Source organism: Hydractinia symbiolongicarpus, chromosome 4 (assembly GCF_029227915.1).
Source record: "Hydractinia symbiolongicarpus strain clone_291-10 chromosome 4, HSymV2.1, whole genome shotgun sequence".
Lineage (NCBI taxonomy): Eukaryota > Metazoa > Cnidaria > Hydrozoa > Anthoathecata > Hydractiniidae > Hydractinia > Hydractinia symbiolongicarpus.
Genome location: NC_079878.1, coordinates 14,186,588 through 14,213,264, shown reverse-complemented (window position 1 = coordinate 14,213,264; position 26,677 = coordinate 14,186,588). Strand labels below are relative to the sequence as shown.

General features: G+C 35.0%; 4 protein-coding genes across 5 annotated transcripts; 2 read left to right on the top strand and 2 right to left on the bottom strand.

The window, feature by feature from the left end:
• Window positions 1-12,575: 12,575 nt before the first annotated feature.
• LOC130641477 (ras-related protein Rab-11B-like) lies at window positions 12,576-14,599 on the top strand. The gene is made up of 2 exons (XM_057448289.1): window positions 12,576-13,044; window positions 13,708-14,599. The coding sequence occupies exons 1-2, from the start codon at window positions 12,856-12,858 to the stop codon at window positions 14,140-14,142; spliced, it is 624 nt and encodes a 207-aa protein (XP_057304272.1). The 5' UTR covers window positions 12,576-12,855; the 3' UTR covers window positions 14,143-14,599.
• A 2,688-nt stretch (window positions 14,600-17,287) lies between these two features.
• LOC130642256 (uncharacterized) lies at window positions 17,288-19,320 on the top strand. The gene is made up of 4 exons (XM_057449345.1): window positions 17,288-17,467; window positions 18,159-18,532; window positions 18,859-18,947; window positions 19,253-19,320. Exons 1-4 carry the CDS (start codon window positions 17,288-17,290, stop codon window positions 19,318-19,320), a joined length of 711 nt encoding a protein of 236 aa, XP_057305328.1.
• On the bottom strand, window positions 19,209-22,059 carry LOC130641475 (uncharacterized). The gene is made up of 3 exons (XM_057448286.1): window positions 19,659-22,059; window positions 19,442-19,530; window positions 19,209-19,290 (listed from the first exon to the last, which is right to left on the bottom strand). The coding sequence occupies exons 1-2, from the start codon at window positions 22,057-22,059 to the stop codon at window positions 19,454-19,456; spliced, it is 2,478 nt and encodes an 825-aa protein (XP_057304269.1). The 3' UTR covers window positions 19,209-19,290; window positions 19,442-19,453.
• Window positions 22,060-22,083: 24 nt separating this feature from the next.
• LOC130641476 (uncharacterized) lies at window positions 22,084-25,618 on the bottom strand. Of its 2 annotated transcripts, XM_057448288.1 has the most exons (3): window positions 24,689-25,618; window positions 24,554-24,610; window positions 22,084-24,221 (listed from the first exon to the last, which is right to left on the bottom strand). In XM_057448288.1, the coding sequence occupies exon 3, from the start codon at window positions 23,884-23,886 to the stop codon at window positions 22,084-22,086; it is 1,803 nt and encodes a 600-aa protein (XP_057304271.1). In that variant the 5' UTR covers window positions 23,887-24,221; window positions 24,554-24,610; window positions 24,689-25,618. The 2 variants fall into 2 exon arrangements, with proteins under 2 accessions (XP_057304271.1, XP_057304270.1); XM_057448287.1 differs by having other exon boundaries at window positions 24,554-25,618.
• Between the last annotated feature and the right edge of the window lie 1,059 nt (window positions 25,619-26,677).

Below are 26,677 nucleotides of genomic sequence, written 5' to 3'. Positions count from 1 at the left end.
TTTAACTTCTTTAGGTCCAAATATATGGAATAAATTATCCAATCATGTGAAAACAGCAGAATCTTTGAATACTTTTAAGAAAATGATAAAATGTTGGAATGGCCAGCATTGTTCTTGCGATGTCTGTTCACAATGACATAAAAGTTCATTTGTTTTTCTTTTGAGATCACTTACTTTATTTTTATAGTATTTATATTTCTGTCTATATGTCGGTTTGGATCAGCACTTTAATAAAAGCTATTGTATTTATTCGTACATATTTTAACCGACAACAAATAAATTAACAAGAACAACAACAATTCGCTTCGGTTGCGGCTAAATTTCCAAACCAAACCCCTTCCCTTCAACAAGAAAACCACGCAGACACGCAGAGTGTATCCGGTGTGTTGATAGAGAGGGCGCGGCACAGAAGGGGAACGATATTTCTGATGCGGATGCGCGCATTTTTTTAGTATAGTTAAGTTTATAAGTTTATAAAGGATGTATCCACACACTATGGATGAAATAAGTGTTAATTTTGGACAAGGAGATTAATTTTACTTTATTTCTAGTGTTTTCTTATGATGAACATTAGTTTGATTCAAATAGGTGTTTTTTGAGTTTCAATGGATATGATATTGTTACAGTAGTTGCGGCTGCTGCGACGAAAATTAGATTTGGTAGACTACAGCGCCAGACTACATCCGCTTGGCACCACGAGAACATCCTTTCCCGGCTAATCGAAGAAGGCACTTGTAATAAAAATATATTCAAGACGATTAAATAGTTCGCTTGTTGACTTCAACCAATGCTTAATAGGTAAGAAAAAAATACAATGCAAATATTAATAAAAAACTGTTTCGCTTTCTTCTCCCCAGATTATGTTCTAATGACAAAGGACTGGCAACAAGATTGTCAAGTCATTCTCGTCCGAGTGACGTTTATCAGAGGGGGGTCGCTGCCTAAATCCAGCAGGTCGGCGCTCGTTTCGGCGGACGTTATCATGACCCGGCGGTTGTTTTTTGTCAATGCTATGCGAGGTTGAGGATGGTTTTGGCCATTTTTCTATGATCCAGGGGCGTTTTACCGTCATTCTTCTAATTTAATCCTCCGGTAAAAATAATTATTTTGAAGGAGTCGTACTAATAATAAGAGGAAATAAAATACCTTGGAAATTGAAGTTGATTGTCGTACTAATAATTAGAGTAAAATAGGAATCAAATCGTATTAAATTAGGGGTTGAAAAATTGAAAACACACTTTTTGGTACTTTTTATTTTTTTTTCTTTCTTTTTAAAACTCTTATTTATACCAACTTTTCTTCTCCCTTCAAAGTTTTCCAGTTCCTTGAGAACTCTCTCTCTCATTTGATTGTGAAGTTTTGCATCGACTGTTTTGAAGACAAAATCAGCTGGTATCTCCATACCTCCTTGTGGAAGATCGAATGAGAATCTTCGCTCTCCTGTTACCTTTATTGATAACGTGCCTTCGTATTTAAGAAAAAAGAATATCAGTTGCGAGAGAAATTTAGGCACATGTCCAATTGTTTGTCTATTATCTAATACAGCAATGGAATATTTATCTTCAACCAAAGCACCCGGTCGCACTTCTGGTTCGCTCGTTAAAATTGATCCTATTTCAGCTTTCCATTGCTTCCATCTGTAAATATGATAACCTCTGATACAACAAGGAACAGTAAATTCTTTTTCCAATGGTATTGGTATCTCTAAATTAAGAAGTAGTAATGGAGTAATATCGTCGGTCATTTTTCTACAACTTTTCTGAGTACGTCGAGGTAGAAGCTAGCATCAGGCAAATACTGACGTCTTTGCATTTCGAATCCAATTTTTTTGTTCGGAGGAAAATCCAAATGATATTGCGAGCTCATTGCATTGTAAATCGAATGTTTCTTTTCATAGAGGAAAACCCAAATGATTTTACAAATTCAAAACAATCGATTTGGAGCACTCTTTTCTTTTGTCAGTGCTGTTAGTCTGTCGCGCGTGGTATCATCATGTCAACCCAAACCAAACTGTTTGGCTATTTTCAAAGCAACGTTAAAAACCAACGATAGCGTCAATCAACAATATCCTCTTATTTTGCTCCTGGAACTGCAAAAGATGACGACGTGGTTTATTTAGGCAGTAAGTAAAACTTTAGTTTAATGTGACTCAAATTATGATTTCAACTTTGAAATGAAAGTGACAGAATAACTCATAGGGGTGATTTTTTTTCTCAAATACTATACATTTGAGTTTAAGTTATTATTTGCTCAAGGATTCTTTCTATTATTATTTTCAGGAAAAATAGCGCCTCCTCCAAGTAAGAAGCCTGTTGGTAGGCCACCCAAACCGTACACAGGTGAACAGATCGAGCGAATGATAGAAAAAAATCACGACTTCAACAATCTAAAGCAACAATCTCAGCATTTCGAATCGATTATATGTAATTTCTATCTACACCAACGAGCCAATATCGTCGGTGGAAACGAACACACAACACGTAAGAGATTCACTGAAAAAACGAAAATCGAAATGCGAGAACACTACGCACTCACGAAAAGTTATACCGAATCAGCCAAAGCTTTCCATGTGCACGAGTCAACTCTTCGAAACATTGTGAAAACTCCAGGCAGAGCAGTAAAGCTGAGTGATAAAGGGAATCGTTCAGGAGCTGGTCGACCAATAACATATCCGTTGGAAGTCGAGAATGATTTGATTCGATGGATTCTTGAACTTAGAGATTTGCATGTCCCAGTGTCTGTTCTTGCGTTACAAGAGAAAGCAAAAGGTGTCGTCCAACCTCACAATCCTGATTTTAATGCTAGCCGAGGCTGGGTCGCGAAGTTCTTTCAACGACATCGTTTGTCACTGCACAGCAGGACATCAGTGAGCCAAAAGCTTCCACGTCAATTGGAAGAATCAATTTCGAAGTTTTATGCAGATGCCGGTCGTTTCATGAGAATTGGGAAATATCCCAGATCATTGGTGGGAAATATGGATGAAACTCCAGCTTTTTTCGATATGGTCCCAACAAAGAGCATCTGTAAGATCGGTAGCAGAGAATGTGTTGTTCGAACGTCAGGGAATGACAAGAAACATATCACCATCGTTCTTTCAGCTGCTGCTAACGGTACTTTGCTACCGCGGATGCTGATTTTTAAAGGGAAGACTGAAAGAACTATCGGAAAATTGCGTGTTCCTGAAGGGTTTGTCGTAAAAACTCAAGAGAAAGCATGGATGGATGAAGATCTCATGATTGTTTGGCTGGATGAGATATGGGTCAAATATGTGAAGAAAATCAACAAAGAGCTCGGATTGGAAAACTCCCTGTTAACCTATGATGCCTTTTCTGCTCACAAGACAGACACTGTGGCGAGTAAGTTGAACGAAAACAAATCAGATGCCTTGCCGGTTGTTGTGTCAGCCAATGGATGTATGTATTAACAAACCATTTAAAGCAATTCTACGAAAATGTTGGGTCGAGCATGTCAACAAAGCAGTCGAGAAGATGCCCACACCTACACCTAGCGATTATAAGCTACCTCCGCCAACCAGACAGGACATGGTGGATTGGGTTGAAAAGGCATTCCAAATTATTTCAGATGACAAGGATATGATAATGAAATCCTTTGATGTATGCGGAATAACTACCACAGATCCTTCGAAAGTCCGAAGTGGCGAATTTTATTCAAAATGCATGGAAAAAGCTAAAACCATCCTAGACAGTGACGATACTGAAGACGATCCATTTACTTTGTAAATTAAATTAAAATTGTTCATGTTTTTTTAAAAAAGAAAGTTTGAAACAAAAAAAATTACGTGTTTTTTACTATTCGTACTATAATTAGAAGAAAATTTGACCTTTATCGTACTAAATTAAAGGAAAATCTGAAATTAGTAATTATGGACTCGTACTAATAATTAGAGTTAAATAATTTTTTTTTATTTTGCCAAAATAATTAATTCGTACTAATTAGAGGACGGATTAAATTAGAAGAATGACGGTAGGCCGGTGTGTCAATAACCGAGATGTTCTTGATATCATTAAGTCCAGGGGTGTTCGTAAGAGAAAAGAAAAGTACATTTCTAGCAAGAACAAAAGTAACTACATGAAAATTATGCGAATACGAAATCTATGTATAGAGATTTTTAAATCTCTTAATAATTTAAATCCGCCATTTATGTTAAACATCTTTCAACGCAGCGAAACAAACAGGCCAGTACGAAGTCAATATGTAAATAATCTTAAAACATTGAACTTTAATACTAAGAATTTTTGGAAAAAATGTCTTCGCTCATTGGGGCCTAAAATTTGGAATACTTTACCTTCCGAATTGAAAAGTTGTAACAGCCTTAAAAAATTTAAAACGAAACTAAAGGAGTATGATTTCAGTCACTCGGTCTATTTAAATAATTTTTCATAATTTTTATACATTTTTCATAAAACTATAAACAAATTTTTGTCGGATTTGATTAGTTTCCTGTATATTTATAAGTATGTATTTATTTATTTTTTTATATCAGGAAGCTATATGTACATAGTTATTTCTCCGACGTTAAAAAAATTAGGAAGAAGAAGAAGGGTGTTGCAAATCAAGAATGGTACGTTCACGCCACTGATATGATTGGAGAAAAACGAAGCACTTCAAATTTGGTCGCAACCAATGTCATAAGAACGAAAATCAGCCTTTTGCTCATACGATCAACATTGAGAGATGCATTCGAGGATCAAGATCACCCAGAAATGCGGACAATAACATAGAAGAATTTGAACTCGCTAACAACGCGATAATTCATCAAGAGAGTTGGATTAAAAAAAAAACATTTCGCATTTATGTGAGATAAAAACCTAATTTATGGATAACACAGTTAATGGTAATAAAAAAGGGCTTCAACATTTGCCTCTTTTCCATCGGGATGTTTGATTCGCCAAAGCTCCAATGTTTCGTTGTTTAGGGGTAATATCCCTCCTTTCATGTTGTTCGTAAGAAGCTTGATTGCACCATTCACGTTACCCTTTTGCATAAGCTCTTTAAATCGTCTTGAAATAGCTACCTTGTCTCTCTTGCCGTTATTGGTAGGAGTCTTGACTGAATCGCTTCCGCTTCTCTGGAAAGTTTTGCAAAGTCTCCCTTCCGCCATGTTTCCAGGCCTCGTTCGAGAGCTTCGACGTGGTCTTTACTCCTTGATCTTTTGGACGGTTTCTGTAATTGCAAGGCGGGCATAATGTGTATCAGCCTCAGCGCACAGTTCTTAAGTGAAGAATTTTCTGTCCACGAATTCAGCAAGCGTGTTGTTTCACGAATGTATGCCTTTCCGGAAGCGCTGTTTAGCATGAATAGATTGCGTTTGCAGAAAACGATTTTTTCGTAAATCTCTTTAGTACTTTTCTCTATCTCACTACCTTTCGTTTCGGACCACTAGAAAGTTTCCGCAATTTGTTCTTCTTGTGGCGGTGTGGCAAGTTCTGCCCGGGTGCAGGGGGCGGCTGGCCAGCCTCCTGATTGATTTCATTTCTCGTGCAGTGTCGTTGATGTCGGATAATCCCACGCTCAGATTTGCATTTCTTACCACAACGTTCGCAATTAAATAGACGATCATTCGCTTGTTGATTTTCGCCAGCGAAGGCGGAATCTTTAAAATTGCCTGAGGAGATAGATAGATAGAGTCAGCGCAGCTAGGCTGGACGCCGGAAACTTATCCAGGCTAAAGCCTAAATCCTCGTTTTAACAGATTTTTTTCTGAGAACGAGGCTAAAATGAGTTTTAAGCCAATAAGAATCCTAACATTGCAACAAATTGTTTTATTATCCAATGAACAATACTTTATTTTAAAGTTTATATCCTATCGAAAGTTAAAGCTCGTCCAGTGTAGCATAATGAACTTATAATGCGCGATTGCTGCCACCTTTAAAGAAATTTTCCAAGTTGTTTTTCAGAGAAAAAAAGAAAATAGATAAATTTTCAGCCTTGCTGTTGTTTTCATTTTGGTTTTATTGTTCATAAATTTTCAGGTTTATTATTTTTCTTTTAAAATTGTTTTTATAGAGAAATGCAGTGTATGTAAGTGAAGTTAGCTATGATTTACAGTTACAATAACAATCAAAAATTGAATATCAAAATTTTAGAATATTCATTGATTCTGTTCCCCCATATTACTTAGTCCTCTTCAAAGTTCAGTACTTTTTCAGATTATTGCTAATGGCGGAAATCTTTAAGCCGCAGGGCTTCTTGTTCCATCTCTTCTCCGTTAAAATTTGTTAAAACTCTCTCTGTATAAAGAATATTTTCTAATAGTGCTATTTTATGCTGAAAAATGTTTCTCCATAGACAGAATTTTGTACAATTTACCAGAACGACGGTTGCAATAAAATTCCGTTACGGAAAAGCGTCCGCGATCTTTGGGAAGCTATTGCGGTTGTTGCAGTTTTCGTTTCTGTTTTTTTTTTGTTTTACGAAGTTATGCGGCTCATTTACTTTTTTTTGCAACATAATTATACATATTCTGTCTTACTTCAAAACTAAAAACATTAAATAAATTAATTAATAAATATAGTAATATAGTAAATACTCATTCATCAGTGCCTCCAACTTTTGAAAGAGAGTTGGCCAGATGAATGTCACTCAGGCTGTATTCGATCTTTAGTGAGCGTGAGCCTCTTAAACACAGCAATGTCGATCGGAGAAGGCTATACGATAGCTTCGTTCGTATGAAGTCTGTTATTCTTTGGGATGTTTCACCTCTTTTCTCAGCCATCACCTCGCACAAACGTTTGTAAAATGTTTTACACTCACGACCCATGCCACCACTCGTCGAAAACACCAAAAGCGTCAAGGTACAGTTCTCGATGTTGTTGACACGTTCATTGTAGTGAACCCCAAACACTGTGCCACTATAACCCACTATAATCCAGGCTCCAGACCCCTGTACCTCCGAGCGTTTAGGTCAAAGACCCTTATATCAAAAAATGCTCTTTGTCCAGGAGACCAGAAACCAGTAGCGCTGATGTCGAGTCGCGTTTTTTGGCTTCAGTTCGCTGTCCGGTGCGCCAGGTGTTCACCATTCATTTCGACCAGCCTTGGTTCCCTTCAGAGGCCTTTTTATATGAGAACCGGGAAACTCGCCCATCGAGTTTCCCGGTAGAGTGGGTTAATATCAACTCGGGTTTATATGTAAATTTGTCATTTCCCATCCCGGGTTTATATGGAGAAAAATTAGCGGGAAACTAAAAGTGGTGGGGTGAATATGTAAGCAAATATGGCTTCCAACAACAGAAAAAAGAAGATAGCGATACTGTTGATGCTTGAAACAAACTGTGTTATCACTATTAATTATTTTCTCAAATTTTTAGAAAATTTCAGTTATTCCATCATTTCTGACCAATTTAAATATTATTCATTAAAATCTCCCACACGCTTGAAACAGGATTAAAAGTTAATACACTATGATACAAAATCAAATATGTCCATTGATATGCATTAATAGTGATAATTATTTGCTCCTCTAAGGTTACATAAACTTTTCCGTACTTTGCCACCGGGTTTTTCTGTTTACATGGACAAATATCCATCCCGTTTGACCGGGATCCCGGCTCACTTGCCCGGGATCTCAGATGCCATACCATGTCCTCTCGATTCGGTTTGTGTTTACAAACAAATCCGCCATCTTTAACCGATAACACAATTCGGGGAAATTCGGGAGACAAGAACATTCTGCATTTGCAACGACCAGACACATTGGGAAAGTTGAACTATCCACACTGTTTAGCTCCAGGTAGCTAGCTAGCCTGCTATAGCTAACTTGCTGTACTATGCTAATAATCTTTTCACGTTATGCTTGGTATTTTTTTGGCCTTCTAAAACACCTTCGCAAGGCTGCACGAGATACTGAACGTGCTAACTAGAGCTACACTAGCTAGCTCTCTTAAATTGTTTGCTCATTTTCCGTTTTAAAAAGTTGAGGTAAACGGAATAAATTTAATAAGTTAAATAATTTTAAATTTTTGAAGAAATACTTAGCTAGTTCTGCATTTTTAAATTGGTTGAAAAAATAATCCCCCAAGCAGGATTGCTGTATATTTCTATTGAGTTTGTACCGTATTTACAGTGTCAATATTTCCACGCATATAATAGTATAGGATCTTCGAATGCATGTTAGAATTTCTCTTAAAAGTTTCATTTTTTATTTCATGTACAGATGTGCAATTCTATTTAAGTTTACAAAAGATGTTACAAAAACTTACCAAGTAGAATAGACAGAATGGTCCAAAAAATTTCACTAGAAAAATTCAATGTTGTTTGTATATACTGGGATAACTAAAACCATGTTCTCTAGAGAGAAGAACAGAACGTTATATGTTAATTTATATAAGGTAGTTATTGAAATTGTAGTATGTACCAAACTTTGGTCAGGAAATTGTTAGAGAGCTCACATGGTATGCTGATGATCATTAGGGTCCAAAATGTATTGTTCCTGTTGCGAAAAAAGGATCATTTCATAAAATTCATTGTGCAAGCTTTGCTGTTTAAGGAGTGCAGACCTTGAATTTTGAGCAATCCCTACCAATCTTCTAGTGCTCTTGTAAATGTTACTTAAGCATTAAATTGCTTGTAAAAAATTAACAATTTTTCCTCTGATACTATGTTAAAAGTACTTCCATTACTTTGTGCAATACACAAAATTACAGATTTTAAGGGTTAGGGGAAATTCACAGAGCAAGTGCCATGAGCAGTGAACCCCAAACACTGTGCCACTATAACCCAGGTAATAGTAACCCATTCTTTTAGTTGTTGCTAATACCAGTAACCTCAGTTTTTATTATGTAGAATGTATTGAGTTTCATCTTATTTTGCAAATATCATAAATTTCTTTTTGTTATTTTTTTTTTAGAATTTTTTATAATTTCGAAGTATATATATAGCTACCAACTATCTATATTATAATACCCGTCTTTTTGTCACGCAAAATGGTAGCTTAGCTGCGCAAGTAACGAGAGGTACACAATTCGATATAAAATAGACGGGCGAACCCATGGATTTTTCCCTGGGCTACCGCCTAATATATTGAAATTTAGAAAGTGAAAATTTGCAGAATAAATATTACAGTGTATAGTAAGAAACGTAATGGCCAAACATTAGATCATAAAATTAAGTGAGTTATACTATAGTAAGTCCACTGAGTTAACTTTTAATGCTATGTAGAGTCAACTACCCCTAATTGAAGGGCTCTGGAGAGCTATCGCAAAACATCTAGACTGAAAACCGTCTTACAAGTGACTCTCCATATGTGCAGGAGCCTAAGATATACCAAGAGGCATTTCTCTATTGCACAAATCAACTATGGTGCCTGGACTTTGTAAACTATCAGAAATTTTATACAAAACTTTTATATTTGCTGAAATGTATGAAGTTATTATATTGATTTTTTGGTGCAAAACCTAGTAATATTATATGTTATATATATTTTTTTATTTTTATGTTTATATTTTGAATATTGGTTAAAATGTATGAAATATTATGTTATTACTTGTTGCGAAACAGGTGATATATTCTGCAGACCAGAATTTGAATAAATACAAAAAATTCCTATGCTACCACTTGGATTTTCTTTTTCTTTTATTTAGGCAACTAACTTTTTTAATATAACAAACTCACCCCATCCAACGCTGGCTTTACTGAACAAAAGAAGCCTTTATGCTGTTTTACACTTAAGAAATATTTTCAGCGGAACGGAATAGATTAAAAAATTTTCATTCACTTGATATACAAATTTTAGATACCCATGCTCAGAAGCTTTTTTGTTCCGTTTTGTTCTGTTGAAAATTTTCTTGAAGTGGAAAGCAATCTTTAAGGATACATGAAACACCTAAATTGTTGTTTTTGTCAATTTTTTGATACATTAAATTTTAGTTTGTTGACAAACTATATATCTTGATGTATCAAAAACAATTTTTGATTGATACACCCAACATTTCAAGCATTTATGAACATGAAGACAAAAATAAAATATTTATTTTTTGGGTATGCTGAGTTCTCAAATAATATGTAATATTTTTCTTCAAAATGAATTGTTCAGATATAAATGCAGAGCTACATTAAAAAGCAAAACTGAGACACCGTTTTAGTGCACAAGTGAAGCAGGTTTGAATGGTGTCATTTTTATGCCATAAGGTTTTAATATCCGTACCTTCAACTTAGAGTTGGCAATTTGAAAAGGTGTTCAATAATTTTTTTATAGACAAGGCTCTAAAGGAAGTCAAGTATCACCCGGAAAGGTTCTAACCAGAATTCTTAATTTCTGTCGTCCTTATGTGAAACTTCACAGAGAAATCAAACAAATATGAAAACAAAAATGGGGATTACTAAAGGAGTGTCCTATTTTTAAGATAAGATATTTAATTTTTGAATTTTTAAACTGACTCTGTGAGTCATTAGCCTGACTCACCGAAGGTGGGTCATTAGTGATCATCAGCCATACTAAGAACATTTGTTGTTATAGGATGGGAGCCATATGAAATACTAAGAAGAAAAGAAGTTCCCTTCCATCATCATCATTCATCATTCTTGGCTTAACGTTCGTTTTCCATGCTAGCATGGGTTGGACGGGGTATATTAATGGATCGATTAAAGGAGAAAAAATCCTTAGTTTCCAATCTACCAAGAAGAAAACAACTAAAGAAGGAAGAAAGACTGTAGTTGTAAATCGTGACATATTAAAGCTGCTCTCATTATCTGTGAAACAAAATCGTGTCATGATTTTGAGAAAGCTTTGGAGTATCCGTCTGCTGTACACAAACTAAGCGGGTCAGCAAGTGGATACTCCAAAGCTTTCTCAAAATCATGACACGATTTTGTGTCACAGATAATGAGAGCAGCTTTAATATGTCAATATGTTAATGAAAAAGACCAACAAAAGCATGCTCCAGAAACAGATATTCTCAAGAAGTAACATATCAGAAGAGAGAGTGTTTGAAAAAAGCAAAATGGCGTTAATTGTTGATTTGATGGCACTGATGAGAACAATGACTGCCAGCTATGAAGATCTTTCCTGGAAATTTTTATCTTTGTTATAATGGTGTCGATGTTGTTGCTGACAGCTTTTTTTTTAAACGCATTTAAAGATGCTGAGAGAGCAAAAAGAGGTACATTGCAAAGTATCATCATTAAATCACCAAGATCCAATTTTTTGAAGTTTTTGTCATGTGGCCAAAACAAAACAAGACTTATACAGCTCATTTTCCAGACACTGCAAAATGAAAAATCCTGAGCTTTAGAAGCCATTAACTGCAACACCCTTTTTCCTTTCAAGAGATAATGAATGCAAGTTAGTTACTTTGTCAGGAATTTTTAAGTTTGACAGTTTGCTAAGTACGCAGGAAGAAGCTGTTGCGGCACATGCTGTGGAGTACTTACAATAATCCCATGAACACCATGTCATTGTTAAATAACCCACAGGCAACACAGACATTGTCATATTGTGCCTGTCACTTTTAGCCAATGAAAAAGATAGGGTAATTGTTGACAGTGGGTATGAAAAAAGCAGGAAACTCATCTTCCTTGGAGTAATTGATTTCTCGTTATCAAGATGTTTAGCATTGATTGGTTTGCATGCTTTTACAGGCAACGATTATTTATCTTCCTTTTTTCGAATAGGAAAAGCCATCTGTTGGAAAATTCTTGAAAAATATCAAAAGTTTGAAGCATCGTTTGCTGATCTTGGTTCTGATGAAGAGTCATTAGAAGACTTGTTCAGGCAGCTGGAATAATATGTCTGTTTGCTCTACAGTCAAAAATTAAAAAGTGTAGATGATGCACAATGTCAACTCTTTAATCAAAAGAATAAAAAATAAAATAAAATAATCAATCTTGCAACACTACCACCTTGCAATCAAGTTTTAAAGTTACATTGCAAAAGGGAACATGCTGTGGTGTACTTTTGGATGAGAGCTGTTGATCTTAAAGCTGAATTCCTAAACAGGATAGCACCCAAGATGGAGAGCCTTAAAGGTTTCACCCTTTATTAATTTATGACAACATATAGCACCATATAGCACCATATGATATCTGACTACCAGAAAATAATGCTTTAATAAATTTTATTTCACAGTTTTGGAAGTATAGCCAGTATTCGCAAGAATGGTAGGTTTTTCATGTATCCTTAATAGAGTTAACCTTTCCAGCTAACCATTTTTTAACATAGAATGGTGTGTTATACGAATACAATATAAATTATTTTGTCTATTTATACCGAGAAATATTACCCAAGGTCTAAAGAGATAAAATAGTTGAAATTGTCTTTAATAACTAGTAGCTATTTTGTTTGGGTTTGTAAAAGCAGGATTATTTTTTAAAGAATTACATGTGACAAGATTGCCAGGTTTTGTTAAAAAAGAAAACATTCGATTTAAATTTTATTGTATCAATTTTTCAAAATATGTACATAAAGAGAAAACAAAACATCCGAATAACCATTATAGAATTTTTTTAAATGTATTTTAAAGCAGAGTTTATTATTCTTCAGAAGAAGAATGTTTTCTAATTGCTCTTTGTGCTGATGTATGTTTATATATTAAAAAACACATTTTTTATGTGTAAACCATCAAACCTGGGTTGTCAACATTTCTTGTGTTGTTTTTCTGGCAAAGTGATTCAAGTCTGTATGTAGCTATGTTTTGATTCTCTGGCAATGTTTGTTTACATTTATAGCTACCATTATGGTTTCTACAAGGTAAAAAGTTGTACTGCGCTGTAAAAAACCTGCTGTTAAGGCTTTTTACCCAATCAGCGCTGCAGATTTCCTGTATAAACTGGTTGAAAATAGCTATCAGTTAATAACAGTTCATATTTGTTATTTTAGCTGTATATAACTATTTAAAAATGGTTTCTGTGCATGACCAATATGATTTTTTATACAAGATTGTTCTGACAGGAGACTCTGGTGTTGGAAAATCGTGTTTACTTTCACGTTTTACACGTAACGAGTTTGATGCAGAATCAAAATCTACCATTGGTGTTGAATTTGCCACCAGAAGCATAAAGATTGGTGGGAAAACAATCAAAGCGCAGGTTCTTATGATATATATTCCAGATATACTTTTAATATTAAACAAAAAATTTTTAAAGCTTTTGTTTAGCTTCAAAATTGGCTTTATACACAAAACATGTACTACTTGTACAATGATTATTTTCCTGGTCAAATAAAAAAACTTAGAAGGCATAAAAAAGCTTTGTGAAGAAACATCTCTTCCTAAACTATAGCGGCACAAGCAAAAATCGCTTGGTAATATACAGGAATGCTTTTTCGTTGTTGACTGTTGGGGCCATGTATTGCCTCTGCCCGATAACACCCTCCCCACCCAAACGTTTTTTTAAAAAAATCTCAATTTTAATTACCACAACCACCAATACACAATTGCATCGTTTTTAAATGTTCTAAACAGTCCTTAGATACTATATTCCCCTACCCCCAATAAAAATTGCATCCAATTGGTATGACATGTAAAAGACTTGTTATATAGTACTTGTTAAATAGTATATAAAACATTGCAAACTGATCAAAATAGCCCTCATGGAAGATAACTCTCTCACACTTTGAAAACCCTGTTGTAGCGTCTATGTTATGGTGCATAAATTCCTTAAGTCCACTTGAGTTGAAATTTAGAGGTCAAGGTGAGTTTCTCTGACTAAAAATAAGATCTAAACTGTATGTGGTTGTATTTTACTTTAAAGGTGTGGGACACTGCCGGCCAAGAGAGATACAGAGCGATTACAAGTGCGTACTATAGAGGAGCTGTTGGTGCGTTAATCACATATGATATTTCAAAACTGAGAAGTTTCAATAACATTGAACGTTGGTTGATGGAGTTGCGTGAGCATGCTGAAGAAGATATTATTGTTATGTTAGTTGGCAATAAAATTGATTTAAAGCATCTTAGAGCAGTTAATACTGAAGATGCTCAAGAATTTGCTGACCAGCACAAGATGATGTTTATAGAAACATCAGCATTGGATTCCACCAACGTTGAGGAAGCATTTAATTCTACGATAAGAAAAGTACACGAGATTCAGCTGAGCAAGATGAAGGAGCAAGTCCCACATACGAGAACAACAGACGAGAAAGTTGAACTGAAGACAGAGTTGAACCAAACGAAATCATGCTGTTAGATGAACTGCAACTTCTTTTATTCTTTAGAAATATTTTAAAAAAACCAAAGATGTTTATGTATATATAGTTAGTTGGTATATTGTATTTTGACATTTTATAGACCTTTATATATATTTTTCTTTCAAAATTTAAAATTTAAAAATTAGTGTGTATAGAATTAGTCTTTACAAAACATTTTTTACAATTTTCATATAGGTTTGTATACCATTTTATAAAGTTATTATTATTCTTATCTAGGTCTCCTTTTTAAACCCCAAAGAGAAACTTTCAGCCAAAAGTTTTTAATGATCTTATTCATTTTTTTTAATATATATTTACTGCATGATTAAAAACTTAAATGTAATATATCCATTTATAGAAATATAAAATCTGTGTAATTTGAATTTTTTATGCATAATATGTAGGAGATATTTTGTACTATGTTGGAATTGTTTATACTTGATAAGAAATTTTCTTAAATTTAATTTTTGTTATGACACCCTTTTTTACCTCACCCTCAAGACCCCATATATTTTATCAAAAGACAAAGTACCGTGGGGACAGGTTCTCACTCTAGTATTTTGCCTTCTCAAGGACTCAAACTTTTAAATGTAAAGTTGATTTTCATGAAAGGAAAATCACAAATATTTTTTAGGCAAAAACTAATTATTAACCCTGTGTCTAAGTAGTACTATACTAGACGTGTTCAGCAAAGATAAACAAATGTAAAAATACAAACACAGTTTAAGATAAATAAAAATTTGATATAAAACTAATTTCCTGTTTAAACCGTTTTATCAACTGCGTTCCCAGCGCATTTTTTTCTCTTCGTGATTTAGGACAGCGCGGATCTGTAGCAGCAAGCAAAGTCCTGGAGAATAGGTTGTTAATTCCCTGTTTTCTCCTTTTTTATCTTCTTATCAACAAAGTATTTAACAAGTGTTGACCAACTTATTGTATTCGTAGTGAGCTTCGTCGTCGCCACACTCTTCGTTCTGCTATAATCATGTATAATCCCAGTTAATCCATGCATTGCCTCAGAAATTTTCATATCAATATTGTTCTCGTTGTTGACATTTTTCAACTGATAAAGATCGTATAGATAGTCAAGAATTTAATTTGTTGGAATATTCATTGATATGTTGAGCTTAATTACGTTTGCAGAAGGTAGGTAGAAATAGTATTGACAAGATATATATTCTCGATTTGTTAAATCAGATAAGGTTCTAACAACTGGCGTAAATTGTATGCCTGATTGAAAAGATTTACAGTAATCAAGGTTGTTTACTTCGCAGTTTTTTGTGACCTTATTTGCGCTAGTTGTCGCTTTTTCTGATTATAAGAAATTTTGTAACTTCATCGTAGCAGTAATAACACGATACAAAGTAGCTAGGGGATCCAACCTGGAATCCAGTCTGCACATATGCACATCATGCGACACCTGGCGTAGATTCATTGTTTGTGTAGATATAATATTATTTTTATTAAGAGGGATTTTCACGGAACGAATTATGAATGGCGAATCCGGCGGCGAATTAGCTGCGAAATGTCTTTTTAATTTTCACGTGGAAAAAAAAACATGTGGCAAATTTAAAATACTGAAAAACCACATAGTTGTTTTATTTTGTTATTTTAAATTTTTTCTAGTAATGAGTTTTTCTAAGAATAAGCACTGAATATTGCGCTCTGATTCGCTAAAAGTTTACAACGTAATATTCCGCCGCTGAGAAGTACGAACTGTGTCTACTTTTCGGCGAAGCGAATTTTTCGAGATAAAATGAAAACAAATAAAACTTCGCATGCACAGATAGATTTGTCGGCGAATTCACCGTTCAATTCGCTTCGTGAAAATCTCCCTTTATTCCTCTATGGTGTAAGACATTTTGTTCTCACTGGACCAACTATCGTAAAGCAAGTTTTGGAAATTCACTGTTTTGAAGTTAACGAACACACATACTGTTGTCGCCTCTTAGTTTGAATACTGGAGTATCCTGTTTTCAAACTGTTTTTTGTGCTTTATTTGGATTTTGCCTGTATACTTTTTTATAAGAGTTGTTGGTTATTCGTAATTCGAACATTTCGTGTTTCAGGACTTTTTATTTTTATAAGAAGATTTTTCTTCGCTTTCGAAGTTTTTGAAAAATGAACATTTTCTTAGCGCGTCAACAATATAAAATCCCGTAAATCTCGTGTTTTTGCCTCCAAGTACGACCTCCAAATTTACATTGATGAATCAATATATATAAGATCCTTAAAGGCGTCAAGAATCGATTCAATAACCTCAATTCCCGCGCATTCCGAAGAATGGCATGACATAAAACGGACCACTCAATGCTTCTTCATCCATTTTATACTCATGGAGGAAAAATCGGCGATAACTCACATACCGTAATTCCTCTTTTTAGCCCCGGGCTGCTTATAAAATTCTGGAGGTTTTAGACGGGGGGCTTAACACAAAGGCTTAAATAAAGGGAGAGGGTAGATAAATTATAGAATTTTAAATACAATATGTATTTTTCAAATTAATACATACTGTTAACTTCATCTGTTTCAACATCATCTTCATCTAACAGAAGAAGTTCTACGTCTTCCATGCAACCTTCCAACTGGTCACAGAAAATTGGAAGATGGACATGTAGTGCCTGGAACATGCACAGCCCGTTGTAAAAAAAAAGAACCATCAATATTTTGCAAACAAAACTTGGAGAGAAAGAATTAAAGCTGTAGCATATGGACATCGTTGTATATGACGTTAAATCAACGAATAATATCGAATTTCTTTGACTTTAGGAGGGGGATAAATAAAGGGAGGGAGCTAACTAACATTTTAAGTTGCTGGAGGGGGGCTTATTAGGAGGCTGAATAAAGGGAGAGGAATAAAAAGAGGAATTACGTTACTTCAGATTAGCCAAACTTTTGTTAACTCGAGAACTAGAAAAATCAGGTTAAGCGACGGGTTACTGTATCTTCTGTTTAATGTCATGACAGTCAATAACAAATTCACTGATTAAAAATAAATTCATAAATGGCGATGCAATCGCCGCCAGTAACTGGTATAGAATTAAAATAAAATAAAAAAAATTTGACCTACATGTTTCACTTATGTCGCACATAAAATAACGAGCTCTATTTTTTGTTTTGTTTTTAGTGTTTGGGTGAAAAAAAATGAGTGAGTTTGGAGACTATTTTTACAAAATTGTTTTGATTGGAGATTCGGGTGTCGGAAAGTCTTGTTTGCTTTCGCGGTTTACGTATAACGAATTTCACACTGAATCGAAATCAACTATTGGTGTAGATTTCGCAACAAAAGTGATGCTGATTGATGGAAAGACAGTGAAAGTGCAAGTAAGCAACTAACTTCATTCCCAGAGTTTCTTTTTGCTTCTTTGATATCGGGGACAGCTTGAGGTAGAGAGCCTTGATCCCAGCTGTTTTTACACTCAGAAATCTTAAGCATAGACTGCAGCACCAGCAATTATGCTACATTTCCCCAACATCAAAACACAAAAAGAGGTGCTGTGCACGAGGTTGGTAAGCAGCAACCTTTTCCCAGAGATTTTTCCATGTATTCTGATATCGAAAAAAGCAAAAAAGAACCTGAGGCGAAGTTTAGCAAAAACCTACACATCTCAAAGTGGTGGGTCCATAAAAATTAATCTAAGATCTGTCAAGATTGTTTTCTCTATTTTTATTAGCTTAAAAGATCATTTGAAAACAATCCTTGATTAACGAGAAACGTTTTCACATTACATCAGTTTACTTTCTGCTTTTATCGAATGGGTGAAAAAGCAAATAAAATAAAAATTATACTGACTCGACTCACTTATTCTCTCTACTAAGAAAACTCCTGTTGATAGAAGAAAATGGATAGTCCGCGAGAGATTCTTCCTAAACTCCGTAACGGTGCAGTTTACAAAGTTAATGATAACAATTCCATTCGATTATTTCTTTCACGAAGAAATACGAAAAATATTTAAACCACTTACCTCCAGGGCGTGACTTAAATATTGATCAACCAACTAATTTTAAACTCTAGATATGGGACACAGCCGGCCAAGAGCGTTTTCAAGCCATATCACGTGTATTTTATAATGGTGCTGCAGCTGCTATGGTAACGTACGATGTAACACAAATAAGAAGTTTTTATAATAAAGAAAAATGGATAGCCGATATAAAAGAGAATGCAAAAACTGATACAGTATTGATGTTAGTTGGCAATAAGAGTGACTTGAAACATCTTCGAACAGTTGAAAAAGAGGCTGCGGAGGAGTTTGCTGCAGAGAACAACATGTTGTTTATAGAAACGTCAGCTTTAGAATCCATAAATGTCGAACGTGCTTTCAAAGAAGTCATTCGTAGATTTAGTCCAGGAGCTCATAACAGAACTTTAGGTCCCATTTTCTACAAAAGGTTTGACCCTCTAAATAGGTTGGTAGTATCACGGACAATAAAAATCACATGGTCAGCTGACCCAATTTGGGGGCGTTTGGGTCCCAGGCCCCTAAAATTACCCTAATTCGAGACTCCTATTTGGTCCCATAATTCTCAAAGCTTAAAAGTTAGTAACGTGTGTCATTATATGAGAGAATCTGAAAGATGATAAAGCTTACCGAAAAATTGGGTCTTAAGACTGGGTCAGACCCCCCTCAAAGACCATATTTAGGACCTTAATTTGTCCCCATAAGCTACAAACTCCAAATTTTGCACAAACATTCTCTAACATAGTGTAATGTCAGTGGTCATAAAGCTGACCAAAAATTTGGGTCTCTTGGCCTAGTCAGACCAAGTCTCGCCCCAAATCCCTATTTTAAACAACTTTTAGAGGGTAAAAAAAACCAATGACTACAAAGCCCAAACTCAATATTTGTGTTCTATACTAACTATGTAATACATAAATGGTCGAGCTTACCAAAAAATGCGGTCCTATCAGCAGGTCAGACAAAGATCTGAACAGGGACTCAAATTAGACCTCATAAGGTACAAACTTAAAATTTTGTAAGACTATTGTGATTTGGCAAAAAGCAAACCAAAAATTACGGTCTCTTGATCAGGTCAGACAATAGTTAGCGATATCAAATTAAAAAAGAAATGCTCTGATAGCATTTAATAAAATATAAATATGTACAATAGGTTATAGCAGCATGATTGATATTGTTCTGCATCAGCATCTAAAGATGAGAAATGTCATTCAGTCATAAGATCTAGTTTAAACTACAATACAACATTAAAAAATATTAAAAAGGTTACTCAGTTCTAGAATATATGACATTGAATCCTATTCTGTAAATTTTTTGTCATATCCCACAAAAAAAATCTAACCTTAAATTATCATTACACGTCTTCGTCACTAGTTTCGTCATCACTGTCTGAATCGTCATCACTTGACAGTTCATCAAACCCTTCAAAATCTTAAGGAGAATGAAATACTTTTAATATTTAAAATAGCGGCGGCAGTAGCGGAAATAAAGAATTGCTTCCGAGTAATAATTAAAAAACTAAGTGACTAGATTGTAAAACTTAATATCCAAAATTTTACCTTCTACTTCTCTGGAGAATCCATAATAATTTTCATTGCTGGTGACATCTACTGCTTTTGGAGACATTTCGCCTTCGTACCACTTAATGATATAGCTGCCATCTTTCAGCAGCCAACCCATGTCTTCAGGAAGGTGATTTGGAGGCTCGGACGTTATTGATGACATCCATAACTGTGCAACATACTTTGTTCGATAAATCTTTTGACGCAACACTCGTAAACAAGGTGGTAGAGAACTTCCATCAAACTTTTTAACACAGGAAATTGCTTCATTTTCTCCTTTTGGTTTATACTTTTCCAAAAACATTACCAACCTAGCTTCATCTACAGATGATAGATTCCTTTTTCCATACATGCTGCATACAAATTTTTCCAACGTTGCAAAAGCGTCATCTGTGACATCAAGATTTGTTCCTAGCTGTTTAAATACATCTTGCACACTTTCATTTTTTTCTAGTAGTTTGAAAGGTCGAATTTTTCCTTTCCTACTAAACGATGCTGTATAGTCACATCCAGTGAAAGCATGGTATGCTGGCAAGGCCATGCAAATATTTTTGCCCAATTTCTGGTATATTTGATTAATACTTATGTACCTTAATGTATTTTTAGTGTAAACACCGGTTTCCATCCAAATATTCAAGCTGTTAGGTAACTTACTAAGGCAGCCAAGAGCAATTATCAGCACGTCAGTATCTATGGTTCTTATCACAACGTTTGCTGGTGTTTGAATCGAAGATAGGTGGTACAAAATTCTGGAATCAGCTTCTTCATGAGTTGAAAACAATTTAACGATCTCGGTTTTGACCACGATCTCTCCTTCAACTCTAAACATGTAGCAGGTATCATTGCGATTCATTATGACTGTTTTGTTTCCAAGTACTGTTGAATGCATGTTGTTTTCCCAAAAGAAGGCTAAGAACTCCACCAATGCTGCTTTGAAGTGATCATTTCTCAATGCATTCAACCAGTTTGAAGGTCTTTTTTGCTCAGGTCCAGTTATCTGATAAGCTCCATGTCTCTCAGTACATCGCAAATCCCTTTCACAATCCTTGATACTCGGGTGTACCATTTTGTCTAGAACAAAATGTATGATGTTTCCCTTGCTAGCACAAACGCGTTTCAAAATGAATGTTGCCAGAGCTCCAAATGTTGCTGGAAGGTCAACAAAAAGATGTAGGAAAAACATTCCATCAATTATGTTAACATCGACGCGATTTGGATCGTCAGTTTTTACTTTTGCTTCTAACTCGTTCAATAATTTGACTTTAGGGGTCTTTTGCATTTTGCCATCAACATGTCCAAGAGATAAAGGGACAGGTGTTAGAGGATACTTCAGTACCTCTGCCATATCAATTTTCCTTTGTAGCGAATGGTACAAGATGCTACCAAACAAATCTCTCATCATCGTTACAGCAACCACTTTGTTGTCAGCAGCTTTAATATTATACTTCGTTCCCCCAGTTGCAAATGTGTGTAATGTTTGTCTTCGTATAGGTTTTTCGAATCTTGCTGGATCTTTAGAACATTCGTCAATAAATTTATCACGTGCTTTGCTTCCAACACTAACGATGTTGAGCAAAAACTTTGTTGTGTCTGGTGAGGCTGCTTTTCCTGATGCTATATTAAAAAGATATTGTTTTTCAATAGCATCGTTAAATGGATTCATGGTTTCCTTGACCATGTTTATAACTTGATGTAAATCTTTAGAATTTTGTCGCATTCTGCTGGCCTTTAAATCTTGAGACACGTCTTCCTGTTTTGTCATCCCCAAATTTTCAAACACGTATGACACAATACTTGTTCGAATAGAATGACTTTGTGCCCATCGTTGACGAGCAGAAATAGAATTTGTTAAAGCTGATATACCTTTTCGCTGACATGCAGCATCTGCATTTATCGTTTGCTCTAATGTCAAGTCGATTGGTAATCTTGAGAATGACTTTTGGGTTCTTCGCAGCGAAAATAATCCCCTTTGAAATTCAGTGTAAACCTCGGGATGAGAGTCCTTTAGTTTGAGAAGATTATCATGATAACGGACAATCCAACGAGCGTAATTTGGATGGTTCATGCTAAAGAAATAGTTTGCGACTTTAGGCAAGCAGCACACATACAGATCAAAGTTTCCATCCCTCAAGCTTCTACTAAAATCATGGTAAAGTCGAATCATCTCGACGTACCCCATCCAATATTGTGCTGTTGCACCATGATTTCCTTTCTCTGTATCTTGCCTGAATTGACTGTATTCACGCAAGACATTGTTGACTTCTTTGGATACTTCATGTCCTTCATGCAAGTTCAAGGGTTCTTGGGATTTTATGAACTTGATTTCTTCTTGGATATCTTCTTTTAATTGAATTTCCTCTCTTTCTTGAAGAAAATATTGAAAATGAAGAATCTCCATTGCAAGTGCAAGTATTTGGTGACATCATTTACTTCTCTTGTAACACTTTCCCAGTAAAAATGACTTGAGAGAACCTTTTTCAATCACACCAGCTTCATTTAGGATATGCGGACCACCAGATTCAGCGATGTACTTGCCAAATGCGCTAAACATGGCCATCTCTACATGGAATGCACCTAGAGCGACAAATATATTGTCAAACTTTGGAGATTCTTCTGCTTGAAGTTGCATAGCCACTTTGGCAATCGCAAGATCATATGTTACTGAAATGTTTTTTTTACCACATTCATTCGCAATCACCTGTGCACGCCTCAATGTTTCTGCTACTACAGCTATAGAAGTTGGAGACTGATTAATTTGTGGCAGGTACCAAACTTTTTGCAGATTGTTGGTATTTTGAAAAATTATAGAATTCCAGCCAACCCACATTGGTGTAGTGTCGGGTGAAAAATAAAAATCCATCATCCACAAGGTATCGTACATGCGTGCTTTGATATATGAAAGGGGTTCTGACGCCCTTCTCTGGTCATCTAGTGGAAGCATTATTCTTGTTAACATCTTAGGTTTTTTTCTGTACGGCTCTATGTCTAATCCTACAGCCAGAAATGATCTACGTTTTTTCTTTCCAGATAGCTGAGAATTGCCAAGGGTAGAATCGTCATCTTCTTCCAATGATTTGTCATTATTTTGTGACACAACTTGGTACGCTATCCCAACAGTATCATGCAAGGTATCCTTTCCACTTAAAGTTTCAACAAATCTGTCAAAGTTGTCGAATGCAACGCCTGTTCCAAGACTTGACATTAGTTTCATACCATGTGGTGTGGCATTCCCGGCCTTTGTTGATGTAAAAGTTAATTCTGTTTCTAGTTCTTCGATAATGCTATAGCTAACAGAGTGTCCAAGTCTATTTAACATTTCGATCACTTTTTTGCTTCCTGTAATGCTTTTCACTGCCAGTCCAAGCTGCAAATGTTTTGCAGGTTTTTTTTTTCCTGATGTTGCAGCAAATATGACATCGTCAGCAATACTTTTTATGCGCCTCTGCTTCTGATTTGACTTTACTATGCGTTGGTCAGGACCACCAATAAGGTAACTGAAAAATTCAATTAATTCATTTGGTGCCTCAACTTCACCTTTTTTTATATCTGCAAATGTCACTTCATCGGGTATAGGGCATTTTTCAATTTCCATTATGGCAGACCTTAATGCAAACGCTACATCTCTAATCTTCGCTTTCAATTTTGTCTTCATCGAGTACTCTTTCCTGAAAGCTTCTTCTTCGGAAATGGTGCTGCAGAATATCAAGTTTCCACGTCTTGTTTTCCCCTTCATGATTTGTATACTTTCTTTGTAATGCTTTAATAATTTTTGCTCAAGTTTTGCTGAAGACGATTCAATATCTTCGAATGCTTCATTCCCGATTTCTGCTAGTAACATGTGATATTGATTTTTTAGCTCGCTGAGTAAGATAACATCTTTTTCTTTTAGGATGTGATCATCAATATAAGCACAAACACCTTCAAAAGCCTTGCAGTGAATCCCTCTCGCAGTATGCCAGGATGTTTCAAGTTTTTGTCTTTCCATCCCTTTTTCATTCCTCTCTTGTATTGCCAATGGTGTTTTTTCGGCCTTGCTTTGATAACTGACCCTGCACATTCCATGGTAGTATATTTCTTTGCTTACAAAATCTTCATTTCCGATTCGCACTAACATAGGCTTATCTTCCAACCAACGTGCATACTTTTTTATATTTTCTTGAAAATTCTCTGTAGATGCTGCATTTAATTTTTGCTTTAAATTTTTGTGCTTCTTTTCCTTTCGCATGCAGAAAATACATATCTTTGAAAACACTCCTGTTGAAGATGATTGCACTGTTATGGAAATTTTTGAACGGGTTAAAGGGACAGCTTTAGATACTTTCTTATCGTTGGGGAGATTTTTTCTCTGTGTTTCAGACAATGCTATAAATCTTTTGTAACAATTTAAATGAAATCCTTGAATTTTATTCACAAAGCCAGGAAGTTGCGTATCCTTGTACTTTAGATTTCCATTTTTACGTGTAACTAAGATAGATTTGCACTTTCCCAGGGTTTCCGTATTGAAGAGATTTATTTTGCCAACTTTGTATCCATCACCAACATGCAGCACACAGCATCGTTCTAAAAGTTACAAAATTGACAAAAACGGTTTTAATTGTGGTGAAAAGAAGGTTTTACGGAAATTTAGGTGTTCCGATTAAGCAGTGATTTCAAAAACATTAAATATATTGTATAAATACAATACGCCATGTCACTTAAATATAATATACAAAACAACAAAACGTTAATATGAAGATATATTGTAATTCTTCTGTAAATAGCGTAAAAAATCAGTTAATATAATTAGAACGTAAAAATGTACAAAGGAATTAATATTTACAAGGCTTCAACATAATCTAACAAGTATGTAAATCAAAGAAGGTCTCATTTACATTAAAGCATCTTCAACTTACCATCACTGTCAGTATTTCCATTTGCATTTAAATTGTCATCTACAGTAGCTACAACATCTGCAAAATATCACAATAATAACTTGTTATTGGTTATCTTAAATTAATGTATTCTAATTAATTATGTTTTCCTCTTACCATCGCTTTCATTGATCTTATTGAATATTTCTTTGTTCGAAAATTCTACGAAATGAGAAATTCAATCAATGAAGTAAAAATTGACAAAATATATGTTTAAAAAATTCAGTTCAACAACAGACTATTAAAACTTTTTTTGACTTATCATCCGAAACTGACTACAACATGCAGTAACTAAAAACTTGATATAATTACATATATCTTTACCTGTCATATCTTCTATCTATCACATTTTATCTAAAGTTTCTAATTTTCTATATTTGATAGTCTAATATGCAAATATCCCGGTAATTTGTTCACGTTTTTACTTCACTTGCTTCAAAATAACTGCTTCTCTTAACTTTTTTCTTTCACTGTCTGGTTTGTTATGTCGGTTTCCTGTTGTATTTGGACGAAAACGTTCTATTCTATTTAAAAAAATTCTAAAAATAAGTTAAGGCCCTGAACACATTGGAAATAAGACAAATGTTTTTCTATTGCTTCTCCTCCGCATTAAAAATAGAGATATGGGGCGAGACGCGGTCTGACTAGGCCAAGAGACCCAAATTTTTGGTCAGCTTTATGACCACTGACATTACACTATGTTAGAGAATGTTTGTGCAAAATTTGGAGTTTGTAGCTTATGGGGACAAATTAAGGTCCTAAATATGGTCTTTGAGGGGGGTCTGACCCAGTCTTAAGACCCAATTTTTCGGTAAGCTTTATCATCTTTCAGATTCTCTCATATAATGACACACGTTACTAACTTTTAAGCTTTGAGAATTATGGGACCAAATAGGAGTCTCGAATTAGGGTAATTTTAGGGGCCTGGGACCCAAACGCCCCCAAATTGGGTCAGCTGACCATGTGATTTTTATTGTCCGTGATACTACCAACCTATTTAGAGGGTCAAACCTTTTGTAGAAAATGGGACCTAAAGTTCTGTTATGAGCTCCTGGACTAATTGCATCAAAAAATGATTTCAGAAAGAAAATCTTATCCCGATAGCGATTTTGTGGACATTAGTAAAAGCGTTGTTGATGAGACGAGTGTAAAAAGTGACAAGTGCTGTTCAGTATAACGAAAATGCAACGTACCAACCTTGTCTGTATTCCTTTTTAAGGTTTGTCCCGATATAAGAACAACCTAAAAAATCCTGGGGACGAGGTTGGTAGTATGTGTTTTGTACCGTATTTCTATCAGAATAATGTGAGATTTCTTATAAATGAGTATCGCACACATGAAAGAACACATGTCAAATCCAACGTTTGTTGTTACAAGAAATGATTTGCTGCTTTATATCCAATATTATTTCGTTATAAACATACATGTAGGCGACGGATTCCTTTGATACTTGTAAATATAAAATAAATTGTATATTTTATTTATTATAACGTAGCAAGTGGATTTGGAGTTCAAGTTACTCAAATACCAACAAGTTATAAAACAGTTTTTTCTTATTTTCTTAAGTTAATGTGCCATTAAAAAAACATTTTTAAGACATACCGTGTAAGATGTTGAATTCAACATGGAATAAGCAAGCAATGAACTAATGTCAAGTTACCACGCACAGTAATGAAAAAACTAGGAAAGTGATTACTAATGACTATCAAATCTTTGAACCGCCATGGTTGGCGGGTTGGCGTTATCTAGGTGGCAATCATCCAGGGGGAGAGGGGGGAGGTATCCTGGATGGGAATCTGGGTGAGTGGAAGTGGAAATTCTTCAGGAGAAGTTAGCGTGAGGGCATTTGTCCGGAGGCAACTGTCCGGGGGTGTTTTTTAGGGGCCAATTATCAAGAGAATATTTTTTGAAAACATTTATTTGGCAGCAGCATAAAAATTCCAAGAAACTGAACTAGGTTACATTAAAAATTTTCGGCGCAAAAACTTACGGACACAACTTTTTATTTCAGCGGAAAAAGTTTCGGACGAGATTTTTTAAAGTAAAAAAATGTATGGGTAATCTTTTGAACGAATTTTAACCAAATTTTAAATAAAATAGATCTTT